At 33.3% G+C, this 16,692-nt stretch overlaps 1 protein-coding gene across 7 annotated transcripts in view; it reads right to left on the bottom strand.

Moving 5' to 3' along the window:
- Positions 1 to 16,692, bottom strand: part of SOS1 (SOS Ras/Rac guanine nucleotide exchange factor 1) — a 192,563-nt gene that overhangs the window by 32,253 nt on the left and 143,618 nt on the right. For all 7 annotated transcript variants that reach the window (XM_060412240.1, XM_060412241.1, XM_060412242.1 and 4 more), the window contains 5 exons: positions 12,343 to 12,470; positions 10,896 to 11,551; positions 1,846 to 1,927; positions 982 to 1,104; positions 382 to 485 (listed from right to left, as the gene is read on the bottom strand). In XM_060412240.1, coding sequence (XP_060268223.1) covers positions 382 to 485; positions 982 to 1,104; positions 1,846 to 1,927; positions 10,896 to 11,551; positions 12,343 to 12,470 — 1,093 coding nt within the window. The remainder of the gene's footprint in view (positions 1 to 381; positions 486 to 981; positions 1,105 to 1,845; positions 1,928 to 10,895; positions 11,552 to 12,342; positions 12,471 to 16,692) is intronic.

Below are 16,692 nucleotides of genomic sequence, written 5' to 3'. Positions count from 1 at the left end.
AGTTCAATATACTCTGCTGATTCTCTGATATATTACGCACTGTTTCCCAGTCAGCCTCCATTGTGGTGTTACTACAACAGTTCCTAATTGTCCTCCGGTACACATACTTTCAGATGTGTAAAAACAGCAGAAATTGAGATTCTTTCTACCCAATTCCAAAATAATCAGTAGATTTACTAAACGACAATTCACTAGATCAACAGGATCATTATTAAACAATTTGTAGGTCAAAAAGATTTGATGAAAAAATTTTAACTTTTCCAGTTGGTTATGCTGGCATTATTATAAATACCTCTAAACTACAGTGAGTAGTGATGTTAGCTGGTAGTCACCATACTTTCATTACATATAAAACTAAGGCACTTAAAAAAAGAAACATACCTCTTACGGTTCCAATAAATTCCTCCATTCGCTGCAAAAGATCTGCATCTCTTTCAAAATCATAGAAGTGGTGCTCTACCCAGTGCCGACATACATTTAATACTCTATGGTAGTAACACAGAAGCAGCACTGAATTACATGGGAACTCAAACATAAACATTCATCACAATGAGAGGTATAAATGAAAACACAGTAACTCAACAAATTAAATACAGATGACCCTTGAATAACAGGGTTTGAACTGCATGGCTCCATTTATAATTTTTTTCCCCCACTAAATCTATACCACAGTACTACACCCTAGGCAGGTGGTTCAATCTGTGGATGTAGCGGTGATTGTAAAACTGGATTTTCTACTCTGCTGAGGGTCAGTGTCCCTAACCCCCAGGGTGTTCCAGGGTCAACTTTAATCTTCTAAGTGGCTTACCACCTTCAAAATTCTATTTTAATGAACACTTATACAGTAAGTTCTGATTAATTTCTCTTTACTTCACTCATTTTACATGTTACTTCCTCCTTGCTTGGGAAAGATCTTATTCACTTTAACTGTGAAACAAAAGTTCAACAAAGACTTATTTACTTATTTATTTTAATGCTTACCGCAGCTGCACAGGCTGTATATATTCTTTTCTAAATCTTTTTAGTTCTGCACTCAAGGGTTGGTCTCCATTCTCTATAGCGATGCGATCAGCTTCTGTTGGCTCAGGCTCCGGAATTTCAAACCTAACATAAAACAGAACAAACTGATGAAAAGATCGATTATATCAAATTATGCCAACAGAAAACTACAAATCTTTTCACTAGTCAGCACAATTAAGAAAACGCTGTAAAAATTACTAAGGATATACACAACAGTGAAAACAAGTGAGGTATCTATAGTGTAAAGACTAATTTTTAAAAAAGAAATGAATACTTGCCAAGATAAATAAAACTAACTAGAAATGTAATAAGGAATAAAGAATATAGGCAATGTCTAAAAAATAGGTATGATTATAAAGTTAAGGGCATGATATTAATTTTGGGCTTGTGTAATTACTCTAAATAATCCAACATAAACTTTTTTAATGGTAAGTTTTGAAAAGTTGAGTGCTCTTTGGTTAGAAACACTTCTCTTGATTATAGCACTTGTTCATTCCATTCTCCTCAACATGTGGTATATTAAAAAAATTCTATTTAGAACATTTAAATCATTAAAAATTCAATTTCCAGAGCCTAAATTCTACATTTTTATAGTTCTTTAACCTGGTTAATTCTATAAATTTGAAATTTCACATATTGAGTTTCCATGTAAAAATATATTTAAATAATCAAGACTAACATAGTAATATAAAACAAATGGTCTTCCAAGATATTTTCTTCTTATTCTTGCACTAAAATGTAAAGCTCATTCAAAATATTTCTATACCTTAGCTCAATCTCATTAAAAAAATGAACAAAGAACTTAAACATTTTAAAATGACAGACCTTTCTATTATAAGACTCAGTAGTTCTTGAGGTTTACAAAAGGATCTATATGTTGTAAGAAATGTCCGAACAAAATTGGGATCTATGAAGAAAAAGGAAAAATATCTTATTAAAATCTTTTATGAAGAATGATTAAAATTATTATTTACATTTCCAAAAGAGATTAAATAGTCAACTTTTAAAGTCTGAAAGTGTTTTGACCACACAGGGTGCTTTGGACTTTGTAATCAATTACTAGCTTTAGTTTCTTCCTAAAGTAGTGGAAATATCATCAACACTAAAATTTTACATCAACTTGTTTCTTGACCTCTGCACACTCTGACTAGCTGATATTAAAACTCATTATTGACCGCAGAAATGCAAAGGGAAGAAAGGCAGAGCACAGAAGCAAGTTTCTACACGCTACCTGGATCTCAGAGCATCATTAGGTGGTTTCTCTCTCTCAAAACACACAAAGGCCACAGCAATAACCCATTACTTTTTCCTGCCATCCAGACTAATTTATCTAGGATCAGTTATCTAGATTTCTTTAAATCATGCCAACAGAGCATTCAACTGGAGATTAGATCTTATAATGTCGTTGATTAGGTTAAATTCAGTTTCTAAATTGTTTTGTTTGCTAGAGGTCTTAATTAAAACCGCTAAAAGATGCTTATAAACAAACACCTGTAAGTTATTAAAACTATTAAATGTATGAGAATATGTTGATTTGGCTCTGTTTACAACAACTTTTAATTACTTGCACTGCAAATAGACACAATGAGGGGGCTTTCCTGGTGGCTAAAGGTTGGACAAGACTGAGTGAGCATACACACAGACACAATCAGAGTTTCTCCATAAGAGCATGAGTCTTCAACTGCTTTTCATTCATCGTAAAGAAAGCAGCTGATTGAGTGTGACCTGCCTATTCCAATCTCTGACAGTATTCTCCCAACCTGTGGAGAAAGGCTGCTGTCGCCAGCACAAGAGACCTGGTGGCTGGGGGACAGCTTCCCATAACGGGGAAAAAGCCACTCACCAGTCACTGTAACTCGAATTTCATCAAGGCCCACGTTTAGGTGTTGAGAGTCTTTAAGGAGGAGGAGGGGAGAATTCATTAACTTGCGTTTTTTATTGGGAGTATCCTTTTCCTATCTCACATCAGTATGGAATGGTAAGCTCTAATTTAATGATAAATTTATTAAGAGTAGCAACTAAATTAATTTTTGTTAGACTACATACTGTGGGTTCTTTATAAGAAATACTATGTCTTTTATTAGCATAGAATGTAGCAAGAATCAGAACTTATTTGCATGGAAAACCTCTATTTAGTTTAATTTTTGTCTGATTAAGAATCACCCTAAATTTAGCCTGAAAGTAAAATAACTAATTTCCCACCTGCCAAAATAAAATTCATGGATTTATCATAAAACTCTATTTCCAATATACTGGTATATGTGGAACTAATGAACTAATTTAAATATCTGACAACCTTGAATTTAAGATTATAATACTTTAAGTTAAAGAAAAACTTACATAATAAAATATATTCATTTTAAATCCCCTCTTCTCCTTTAGCTTCATACCTTCTGAGGCTAGTGTGGGTTACTGATAAAAGTAATTTAAACAGATACAATCCTTTAGTAATTTCCTCTCTGTTGGTATTTTATTGTTTGTCTTCAGTTACAGAGTTCCTCAAACGTTAAAGACTAATGTCTCAACCAGAAGAAAAGATTTTAAAACAGAAGGCTGTACAAGATTTTAAAACAGAGATTTATATCGGTTTCATCACAATCCTCCCTTCCAAGAATCTTCTTCCTGTTCTGCAAATCTATATGTAAGGTGAGGCTACTCAAAACATCATATATTTAGGAAGCAAAAGTAGTGGCCACTGTAGAGATACTGAGCCAGACCTTAGTACAGAGTGCTCCAAATATCCCTGAGCAGTCAAAATTAAGGGTGACCTCTCCCTTTAGGGCAACCCACTCCAGTACTCTTGCCTGGAGAATCCCATGGAGAGAGGAGCCTGGTAGGCTATACAGTCCATGGGGTCGCAAAGAGTCGGACACGACTGAGCGACTTCACTTTCGCTTTCTCCCTTTTTTTAAAACAAAAGTTTAGTCTAAAAGTCTAAAATCAATATCCAGGTCCATTTTTTCTCAAATTCCACCTAGGGTAAGGCTAAAGATTTGTGGGATATCAAAGCTACTTTTAAGTTGAAAAACAAAAAAAGAAAGCTCTAAGTAAATTAAAGTATGTTTTAAACAAAGTTGGCTATTTTTAAAGGTAAACTATTTTAAAACAGTCTTTTCAGCTTATACCAAAGCTTCTGGCCATTTCAGTACTCTACTAACTAATGAAGATGCTGGGACAGGAATGGTGTGTCCCACTGCCACATCAGTCAAAAGGGATCACATCAATTCCTGGTGTCTGTTACGTAATGAATTCAAAGAGCATTCACATCATTCATTCCATATCATTTCTGTTAAGGGAGCAGGATTGCTGCTGTTTGTCCCTTTCTACATAGGAGAGAAGTAACTGAGTTATCTAAAGTCACACAGTGGAGTGACAGAAATGGAATTGGAATCTGGATGGTGTGTTTTCTGATTTATTGCTTTTTTCTCCCATATCACATAACCTCCCTGTATTAAAGGATTTTGTTAAGGTTTCCAAAGCTGTGAGATCTACGAGTGAATCCACGAGTTATATAGTCACTATAGAAATTTACAGAAATTATTAATTCAGAATAAAGCTGTGAACTGCTAATCTTGGTTAAAGGCACTGAAGTCATTGAAAAATTAGCAGTCTAATTGTGATTCTGTAATTCTTGTTAAGCCTTCTTCCAGATTTTAGGAAGGAGCAGCTGTACCTTCCTGTACACTGTACTCAGAAGAGGAGTTTTTCGAGCTGGCGGTGAAATAAACACTCCCACAAGCATCACTGTTGTATTAACTTCTGAAGTGACTCAAGTTTAAGTTGTTTTTAGCCTGATTAGAAATTAGAGCAGACTTGCCAAAAGGAAAAACCAGCAGAAGCTAAAAATAAACCAAGAAAATCTGGCGAAACTTTAAATACTTTCAAACAACATCTTAAAGGCTGCATATATTCCCAGGCTTGAATTAATTCCGGCTCTATTTTTAGTCGAAAGCCATAGAAAACTGCTAATGAATGAAAAACTTATATTAAGGAAGGACATAACATCTATACTTGAAATTTTAACACAAACTATCACATTCCAGATGCTGTTTTTATTTCTATTGATTTCCCTGTTTCAGTGATAGTAACACATATAATGCTACACTAACCACTGGAGACCTTTATCTTACTGATGATAGGAAAGCCCAAGATAATTAGATACTCAAAAAACACCCATCAATAAGGACAGGTTATGTAATATTGTAGAAAAACAAAGTACCTACTTAACATTTACCAGACAATGATAGAAGCTAAGTTTTACACTGCCTCTGATGGTTGTAGAGCAACAGTTATCTCCCTATATTACAAAATGATGTTTCAGAGACAGATGGAAGGCAAACGCATTAAAAATACATCAGCCATGCTATGCTGATTCGGTTTTAACACATAAGCACAGATATTTGTGGAGAAAATGAAAATCAACTGTTTTGATATTCTCCTCTTTTTGTTTCTTGCTAGTGGATTTAATTCCACAAACTTCTTTCTCAAACATAAATCCTAGTGTATTTCAACATGACCAATGGTAGAAATGTCCTCTGTGGTTTTTCTTCATTTTAGCTAACACTCTTTTCTACTTGACTCTCAAAGCCCTGTACTAAGATTTCTATCCTGCTCTGCTTCCCTTCCCTCTGTCTACCCAGCCTCTCTGTATGTACAAATTATCTTCCAAGTTTACCATCGTGTCCCTTGTCAAGGTCCAGGTTATTTCAAATCAGATATCTTCTATTTTCTGCTAGTCTTTAGCTGCCTGTCTCTCTCACTCTAAAGCTATTCTTCCATAATATTTTATTGTACATTTCTTGAAAATCTTATGAAATCAGAATATAATTACTATAATGTTCAGAATACAGCATATTACATTTGAGGTGAAAAACTTAATCCTTTTTTTCAACACATTTTTATTGGCAAGGTCAATACATTTATGAAATATTTGTTACATAGAGTTATTTATGTAAACACCCCTCCCCCAACCACCATAGTGAAACACTGTTAATCAGGATGTCTGTTCATGTGATAATTCTCCCTTTAATATAGCCATTTAAAATGCCACAAGAAACAATAAGCTCCTCAACAAGGATTTATAAACAATCACTCTTGAATTCCTTAAAAAAGGAAACAGACGCTATGCTGACGCACAAACACTTAAAAAAAAAAATCAGAGTTTAAAAATAGTACCGCACTGCCCTATAGATCAAAAATTGTTCAAAAGTTTTTTTTAAGAGCTAAAACACCCAAACGGCGCTTATAGAGAACACAAACTTCAAAGAAATCTAATGCAGTTTTTTTTTTTTTTGCTAATTTTCTATATGAGGGCCTAAAATAGCAGTAAATATTTTAAAGAAAAATATGAACTGGCTTAAGCTTTTTAAATATCACTTTCTTTAAAATCGAAGTTCACCATGTATGGGAAACCCCTTTTTCCCACACTTTAAAATGAAAAGTTCTTTTTATATAATGTCAGATCTAAAGAGACCCCCTACCTCAAAGTCATCTCATTTCTCTAAAAAAGACTATCAAAACCAGACACACCATCTCCAAATGTTTCTTTACACGTTGTTTCAAAGTCTCAATAATGAATTTATACTAAATTATTTCCTGTGACTCTTGAATAGAACTGAAATTCCTACTTTCATCTCCTCTTTTTTATGCATATTGCTTTGTGTTTTCTTATTGTAAATAAAGGTCTCTTCATATCCTTGCCAGATCCAGAATGATACATCTAACAAGACAATTTCCCCCCACACCATTTCAGATGAATTCTGAAGTTCTGATGTAGTTAGCAAATTACTGCTATGCCCAGAAACACTGGATCTGCAGCACCATATATTAAATTCTACATAAGACTCTGTTGTAATCTTTTGAACAACAATTAAGCACTTTCCAATTCACCTAAATTTACACAGCAAGTAACACCAATAGATTGGATTTTGTTAAAAAACTAAAAAATTATAATGACCAACATCTAACTATAAACTAAAATCTATGTATTAAAATAGAAGTTATCCATAGTTCGAATTTATTACCTATTTCAATAAGAAAAAAACCGTACTCTGACTCTATCTTCATAGTAAACCCATGTTTGCCCAGAAGTGAAGAGCCATTTATATTCCTGGTAATTCAAACCAAGCAAGTAATTCTATTTTGACTGTTCAATATACATAATAAAAATTATACTATAATCTAAAAATGAAAAAAAATTCACCTTGTATGAGTCAGTGTAACATGGCAGAAAATAAACTCTATATTTAGAGTCAAGAAACCTGATTTCTCATACTCTTTCCTGCAATTAACTGATAGGATTTCTGGCAAGTCACATAACCTTCAAGGCCTTGGGTTTGGGTCTATAAAGTGAACGACTGAGCATTTGAGATCTGTAGCTCTGTTTTATAGATTACTGTAAAACATCTGAGTGAGCCAGTTGACTGAAGCCACAGTGAAGTCTGAATTAAGGAAGGTTAGACGACTTTTCTGTTTTTCGATGACAATGTCTGACCAAGCTATAATCTAAAAAACGTCTCTAAGTAGTGCTTATTAGTTACTGGATTTTCCTCATGTATTACAGCCAATGTCTTCTATTACAATTCTATACAACATAATAAAAACATGCAACCTAACTTTTAGCTTTTGTTTCAGTGCAAGCCACAACTTACACTGTATGTTCTGATAAAAAATACCTATCAAACTACTGAACCAAAATTAAATAGAGCAGACCAACAGTTCTTAAAACAAATGGTTAATCCATTATCACTGTGTGAGGACTCAGAGTCCAATCAAGCTGGAAAAGGTCTTAAAAAATAGCTGCTTGAATGTTTTACAAGTTCGTACATGGTCTATTAAAAACACATTCTATGTTGCCAGTAATACATTTATCATAGACCTTACAGAAGTCAAATAAGCTAGTAATTAATACTTATTGGTATATACGGTAAATCACAGTTCATGAAAGCTGCTTGTGGATTTTAGTTACACTAGTAATATATTTATGACATAAGTTAAAATGTTCTATTAATCTTCAAAATAAAATAGAAAAGAAAAATGTCAAAAAAAAACTTAGCTATAATACTTTAAACCCAACACTGGCTTTTTATTCCCCAAGAAAATTAATGAAAGGAATTTTTTAAAAACTTTAACATTTTAAAAAAGAAAAAGATCTTGTCAATTTAAATTTGGATACACTTAACTTTACAAAGTTCTATAAATCTAGAAAGCTGAGTGCATATTAATTAGAAGTAAAATTATTTAAGTTATTCTATTCAAAAGCTAAAGATTAATATAAATGAGGGTGACTATCAAAAATAACTAATAAAACACCATAGCAAATGTACTATGTCTATAGATTTGGTGAGCACTGTGTATATTAAGAAGACTGCCAAGACTAAAGAAAAACTATCAGCTATGCTTGTTAAGTTTTGTTTGTTTTAAAGTATCTTTATTCAAAAAATAAATAAAATAGGTCTCTAGAAAAGAAATATTTAATTGTAGCACTATAACTACTTATTAATAATCATAAGTTAGTTCTGTGAAATAAAGCAAGCAGTAAAGAATATTTTTATCATGAACAGTAGCGCTTTAAGGAAAACAATTATATTAAAAAATTTGAAATTTGAAAATATTTTCTAAATCAAATACCACTTGACTTGATAGGAAACACTAGTAAATCTTCTTTAGCACCTGCCACTTGTACTGCTCTACAGAAGAAAAAAGAGTAGCGCTTCTGTCTCACAAACACAGATAAGAAGCTAAGGATTAATTACACTCTCAGTAGTCTAAGAACCCAAAACAAAGGTATTTAAAATAAAATGATGGATGCTTTAGAATGTTTAGGCTAAAAATTTCTGTGAATCTTCTAAGATACAAGAATCAGAATAATGTGGCAAGAAGAACAATTTGAACTTTCATATCCTTAAAAATCCCTTAAGAAGGACCAAAGAAATAACTCTTTTGCAACCATAAATTTCTGGTAATTGAATAGTTTTTAAGCTGTATTCTAGATCTTAAAGAAGTTGATGGTGATCAGCTAAATAGATGGGTCATATTTACTACTGAAATTGCACATATCAAAATTAGTTTCACATGTAAAAAAAGATGACAGAATAATGTATTTATTTTTCATGCAAAATCCTAGGCAGCTTATTTGAATTTTCTATACCTGGATTTTTTATTTTTGTGTCAGCAAAATGAATACAATGACTACATAAGTTTCTAAGTGAACAATCAATAGTAAAATTGATTAATTAATAAAATCAATTTTACTAAAAAGAGTAAAAATCCCAGAGTCTTTTTTTGTTATAGTCAACATGTTTCAGTTACTGCCTGCTTACTACCAAATGGCATATGCTTAAAGAGCCTAAACTGCTTTTAAAATTACCTATGGGGAAAAAAAAAACACTATTATCTTACAACAGAAAATATTAGAAAAGAACTACCAAATTGAGGCCAAATAAAAACTAGAAACAAAACACAGGCTTATTATCCCAGACATGTGGAGATAATGAAAGAGCTCATATTTATAACATGCTTTGAGATCACAGAAACAGAATCATAATTTCACTTTTTTGCAAGCTGGCCCTGAGAGTTTCCAGGCCATATGAGTAGTCCTGACCAGGTAATTAATAAATTAAACAGATTAACAGTGTTGAATACCATTCATCTTTATTACAGTGGATTACAGTTAACGGATATTCTTAAAAGTTTAATTGAACTGGTGCCAGAATAGTTTCCAGAGAGAACTAAGAGCCCATTTGAAGAACTTTAAAAGCTGGAGAAATTTCCCCAGAAACACACGTATCCTAGAGATAGAAGTATATTTAAGCAAAAAGTCTGGAGATGGAGGTTAACTTATACATTCAACTATTTTAAGACCAGCACTTGTAAGAGTTATGTTTGATTTTATATATCTTTGTAATAAAAGCACTCTTTGAAAATAAGTTTATAAAGAGCTTTCACCTATAGTATTTCATTTATTCTTTCCAACAATATTCTAAGATAGCTGTTGTGATGTTGATTTTTGAGATGAAAATTATGCTACTTCTGAAACCTTAAGGAACTGTGATAGAGTGAGGGTGTGAATCTAAATTTAGTGCTCTTTCCACAGTATTTTATAATCCTCAAAATTCCTAATATGTAGGGAAGCTGAAGAAAACCGGAGTATCATCTGTTACCTTATTAGAAGAAATAAAATTAAAGAATCGGCCATTACATTTGTTCCTTACCTTCCAAACATTATATTTGATTCAGCCCACTTAGAGACAAACATGTCTCAATACTCTAGGAAACCTCCAAACCCCGATGTTTATCTCTAAAAATTGCCATAATAAGGTACATTGTTTTCTAAATAATATCAGTTGTAAAAAAATCCTGAAAATTTAAAAGACCCCAGGATTGCTAAATTTAATAAATTTTAGGAATGCAAATTAAGAAAAAGCAATGCTGTATATATTTGTACTACTGGTACCGTTTTGGTAATGGATACATAACATATATTAGAATTTTTACTTATTTTATAATCCCAGTAATGAAAGAGAAAAAAGACATAAAGGAGTAAAACAATTTTTAGATCCTAATGATGACTGATTTATCATTAGTTTCGGTCTTATTTTTGCCACTGGCTAACTGGGTAAATTTAGCCCAGTAACTTTATTTATAACTCCGATTGTAAAGTTAAAAATAACATATGTGAATGTGGTAGAAAAATGATAGAACTTCATAGAATTATAAAGTGGCAGTATTTTTAGTCAAAGGAAAATGAACTCTGACAATGCGGAGGTCTTTTGTTGTCAGTTTGCTTTCTATTTTAGGCACAATGACCTGTGCAGCAAAGAAATATCAGCCTGAAGGAGGAGAGTGAAAGTGACAGGCAAGTTCATACTTCTTACCTGCATACATGTGGTATGTGAGCCTCTCTATAAGTTTAATAACGGTTCCTGCCTTGATAATTGGAATTCCAGCTTTGGGCTGCACGTTTTCTTCAAATATGATATTTTCCTCAGAGTCAGGCTCTGCAAATCTGTACACGTCAGCACTGGGGAGCCTCATCTGCTCCTCCTTTTCTTCCTGCAGCATGGTCACGTCGAGCATTCTTTCCAGGGTACTCCGGTACTGTAAAGATATCAGTGCTGCCATCCAATTGTTCTTCTCTTCAGCTGACTTGGCAGAAAATATAACACTATTTTCATCTTTTAAAATTATTTCAAAAGCATGCTTGTACTCACTGGTGTCATCTTTGTCATTAATTTGTACCTTTCTCATAAAAAACTTTTCTTTAAGACGATATTCTGCATTGCTAGCACCAGGTAGTCTTGGCTGCCCATGATTTGATTTACAGCAAATCATTAAGCCATCAAAGAGAAATATGTGTCTCTCATGTTTGGCTCCTACACGTGTTAGAGTTCCTTCCATTATAAACTCATTGCAACACTGTCCAATGTCTTTTCCCTCCCAACCATCAATATTCTTCTGAATCTCGTTCATTTTCTTGATTGCTAGTTGTTTCCCCTTCATTTGCTGACTATAAAACCGACATGCAGATTCACTGGGATAAAGGAAAAAAACACTGTTAGTACAAAGATGACAGGGAATCTATAATTCATGAATATAAACAACAGTGCTAAAGTATATTTTTAAAAGTTGCACTGTGAAGGTTTTCACTGATTCTCCAAATATATTAGTGTTACAAAGTTGCACAATTTTGGAAACTAAAGCAACACATTAGAGACATTTTTTTAGTGCTCTAAAAAGAACAACTGACTATTGACAAAAATCTACCCTATATATTTAGCTACAGAATGATTATTTCTACCATGGCTACTAAATATTTAGAATGACAAGTATTACAAAGTAGCCCAATACAGTGAAAAAAAAAGTAAGAGATTAAAAAATTTATCTAGAAATGCTTAAGTAGACAATACCTAAAGCTAAAAACCATGCACTTACTATAATTAGGAAACTGGAAGCATATTATCTGAATTAATGCCTCGAGTTACATAATCCCTAAAATAAAGGCCACTACTAATTTTACTTTGACAGAACAATGTTGTTGACATAAATCTACCCAATACATTTGCTCTATCTCTCCTTTAGCTTACCAGTTGACTCTCAGGAGGTCTTGTCTGGGAGTATGCAAGGAAAATGCACAAATATGAAAGGTTTTCAAACAATAACAAATTCTCTTGGCTTTGATGTCACTTCCTCTGAAAGACCAAGCTTGTCACTAAAAGTATTTTCTTCATTGTTTACTTGAGGAGGGACCAGGGATCCCTGAATTTATACCACAGTATTGAGGGTGAAAAGGAGGATTATTTTTAAAAAAGTGAAAATATTCACCTCAGTCTTCGTTTTGCAAGACTTTTAGAACATATTTTTTCCATACCACTCTGAACATTAAGCAAAGCTGTTATTGCTTGTTTCAAACATTCTTTGTCTTCTTGATCCTCACTCTTTTCTTCTAACTGCTGCAAAGTTAAAAAAGACAAATCTGAATTAACAGAACAGTTCTGGATAAAAATAAAACCCATTTTATTGATAAAGATAACACTGGCTCAACTCTGCTGCAATTAAGTTTTTAGTTTTGTCATAAAATGTATTATTCTTTTTAAAAGTCCCTTTCTTCTAATATGTATCACTATCTGTATGAATATGGAACCTAGTTTTCCTAGATTTTGAGTGAAACTAGTAAAATATATATCAGTGGAACTCAAGCACACTTTCAATTACTGGCTAAAGATACTACATGTGCCAGCAGAAAAAGTAAAGTAGAAACAGTGTTAAAAGATGTCACACCTTCTGACAGGCAGCAATGTGCATTTTTTCAGACAAATATTACTGAAAAGAAATGAGGAATATGAATTATATTTTTAACTATCACAGGTCTTGGAACAGCAGTAGACACATAGGTGAGATTTTTTTTTTAAGTTGTGTAATTTGGTCTTAGGCTTCTGATTGCCACATTACTGTTCTCGGCAATGGAATGCTTAAGAAAGATGCTTAAATATGCAGAGAAGGATGCAATATAGTATAAAGGCAGTTGAAGATACAAGGCCTCAGATCAAAATTTGACTCTTACTTTCTGTGTGGACTTGGGGCAAGTTATTTCATTGAGTCCCACTTTTCCTGTCAAATGAGGTTATAAAATGCCTACTTTGCTTATTTTCTGGGGTTGCTATTAAAAGTCAAAGCACTCTGAAAAAAATCAAAGTCCTTTGCAAAATAGTAATGTACAACATTATTGTAAACTGCTTTCCTTTATAATTTAACTACAGAATTAACACTAGTATCATGAAGAACTTTGTCAGTATTCACATGTGAAGATTTTGAGTAAAACTAGGAATGTATGTTAGTGGAACTCAAGCACATTTTCAAATACTAGCTAAAGATACTACATGTGCCAGACAGAAAGTCTGTCTTAACAGAGATTGAGTCATTAATAATTATTAATAATCAATATGACAAGGTGGTGATAATTCAAGCAAGCAATTAACTGAGGTATAAGTGACAATAATTCAGTAACCTTATAAATCTGTGGCTATCAAAGAGAAGTTAAGAAATAACATATATTAACAGAGTTTTCATGCAACATTTGAGAATACTTAGTCTCTATCATAAGTGAAAAAGACTTCAGAAATAAAACCATAAAAAATTCAAAGTAGTTTACAAAGGCTTACTTTTCAATGAGCTTTATTATCCTTTAGCATTGGGTTGGCCAAAAAGTTCATTTGGGTTTGTAAGATGTTACAGAAAAACCCAAACAAACTTTTTTGCCAACACAACACTTTAAAAGCCTTATGTTCGAGAGGCGTTTCTTAAAGATTAATAATACATTCTTTTTTGTTTCAACTGATAAAGGTTACACACACACGTGTGTGTGTGTCTACTAATGACCTATGAAAAGTAAACATATTCAATGCTCCAAACCATTTTTATAAAAATAATTTACTTAAAATATCTTAATGCTCAAATATTTCAGAAGTAACAAATATAAAACATTAGGTCTTATTATTCAAATTTCTTATATCCATTATTTAAAATTCACTGAGGCATAATCCACCCTCTCTGGAAATTTAGTCTCATTTGTGTTAAATAGAACAAAAATCTAGTCACAAAATTTCCAACATAAAAAGGGTTGCAGAGGAGACAGTTTTTAAAGGATAAGAGACTTAAAAATAGATACATTAAAAAATGCAAATACTTTTTATTCATAGTGTTCCTCTTCACTATGGTCAGCTATATCTATATTAAAGAAAGCCAATGGCCAAGTTTTCATGAAGGTAACTAGGTTTTTACTTAAGGGTAGGCTGAAAGCTGGATTCTGGGTAATCTTTCAAAGTATCTTCCATCTCTATTGGGCTTCCCTTGTGGCTCAGCTGGTAAAGAATCTGCCTGCAATGCGGGAGACCTGGGTTCGAACCCTGGGTTGGGAAGATCCCCTGGAGAAGAAAATGGCAACCCACTCCAGAATTCTTGCCTGGAGAAGCCCATGGACAGAGGAGCCTGGCGGGCTACAGTCCACAGGGCTGCAGTCAGACACTACTGAAGCAACTTAGCACACAACAGAATATTAGAGTCCTTTATATTCTATCCTTTGATTTTTTAATATCATTAATTCAGGCAAAAATACCGGAAGTCATATAAGACACACAATTCTAACACACATAAAAAGTATTTTCAAAGCAATAGATCCATTCAGATATGCATTTGATTTTCTATTCTAAAAAATGTTTTAAATTTCTGAGTCATGTTATCTACCATTAACTACAGCATTTCACGGGGCTTTTCTGGTGGCTCAGATGGTAAAGAATCTGCCTGCAATGCAGGAGACCTGCGTTTGATCCCTGGTTGGGAAGATCCTCTGGAGGAGGGCATGGCAGTCTACTCAAGTATTCTTGCCTGGAGAATCCCATGGACAGAGGAGCCTGACAGGCTACAGTCCATCGGGTTGCAAAGAGTCAGACACGACTGAGCTACTAAGCACAGCACAGTATTTCACATACAGAATATACTGGTATATCAAAAATATTTTAAATGTATTTTAAAAGCATAAATGCAAAGTCTTTGAAAAAACATGAAACTTTACTGATGAAATAATTTTAAAATGTAATATTTACCTTTATAGCATTAGTCAAGCATCTAAAACAAATTTCAACGTAATAAATGACTTCTTATAAGCATTCTTTGCTTCTTTTACTTAACATAGCTGATTTAAACTGGGCATTGGTGAAGAATAATTCAAGTTAACTATCACCAAAGAGGTAGCTTATTGTTGCTACAGAAATAAAGCAAGGGCAATTAGTATGTAAATGAAACTTTACAAAGCAGCATCTTCTTGTTACCAAAGTGATATCCATGCTTTTCAGCAACAATTTAATTTTACAAATGCTGTTCACTAAAAGTTGCAAATCTTGATGATATATTGCCATATATGAAAATATACTTAACCTTATTCAGAGAATCATATTCTAAAGCACAATGGTAACTCATAATGGTCTATAGAGATGGTTATATTTACATTTTCAAAAGAAAGGAGTCACTTTCACCAGTGATTTGGGGTGGGGAGGAATCCTTTAGAAATAAGTAGAAGGAGCAGTAGTCAACATGGTATATTGCGTGCCCAAAGGAAACCCTGAGAAACTGAGCACTGAAGAATTGATGCTTTTGAACTGTGGTCCTGGAGATGGCTCTTGAGAGTCTCTTGGACTGCAAGATCAAACCAGTCAATCCTAAAGGAAATCAGTCCTGAATATTCATTGGAAGGACTGATGCTGAAGCTGAAACTCTAATACTTTGGCCACTTGATGCGAAGAACTGACTCATTGGAAAAGACCCTAATGCTGGAAAAGATTGAAGGTGGGAGGAGAAGGGGATGACAGAGAATGAGATGGTTGGATGGCATCACCGACTCTATGGACATGAGTTTGAGTGAACTCCGGGAGTGGGTGATGGACAGGGAAGCCTGGTGTGCTGCAGTCCATGGGGTCGCAAAGAGTCGGACACGACTGAACAACTGAACTGAACTACGAGGCTATACACTGGAAAAACATAATTCACAATAGTATTCAGTAGATGAATAAAATTAACAATTGATTTATACCTTAAAAAAATAAAGTGTTGAACCTGACACAATTTTATGAGTCCAGCTCACAAACAAATTGTCCAATTCACAATCAAATAATGCCTTCTCTTTTAAAAAAACAAACTTGAATCTATATGCTTTTATTTCTAGAAATTAGTTTTCTCCAACACGAAATAATATAAAATGAAGGAACTGCCAATTACTTGATGATCGAGGCAGGCAGGACCAGAACCCAGGAGTCTCATCTCTCAGCCCTTTTCAATATACTATCCAGAGAACTAAAAAGACTGTAAATACCTGTTTAAAAAATATTCATCAAATAAAACTTACTGTATTCAAATGGCAAATTGCAATGCATAAGGATGACAAAACATATCATCAAGGAATAAACACTGTAGCATAACTAAATTGCTGTGCTGTACACCCGAAGTTTACACACTATTGTAAACCAACTGCACTTTTATAGTTTTTTAAAAATACATACTAATATAATTAAGATTTGGAAAATAAGGATTTCTCTTTATCTTAAATATTATATATACATATAAGATTTCATCACAAAATGTGAGAACAAAAGCAAAGATGGGAATCACGAGGTAAATTTCATA

The sequence above is a fragment of the Ovis aries genome, chromosome 3 (assembly GCF_016772045.2).
Source record: "Ovis aries strain OAR_USU_Benz2616 breed Rambouillet chromosome 3, ARS-UI_Ramb_v3.0, whole genome shotgun sequence".
NCBI classification, from domain to species: domain Eukaryota; kingdom Metazoa; phylum Chordata; class Mammalia; order Artiodactyla; family Bovidae; genus Ovis; species Ovis aries.
Note: the sequence above shows the minus strand (reverse complement) of the source record. Positions and strands in the feature narration are given on the sequence as shown.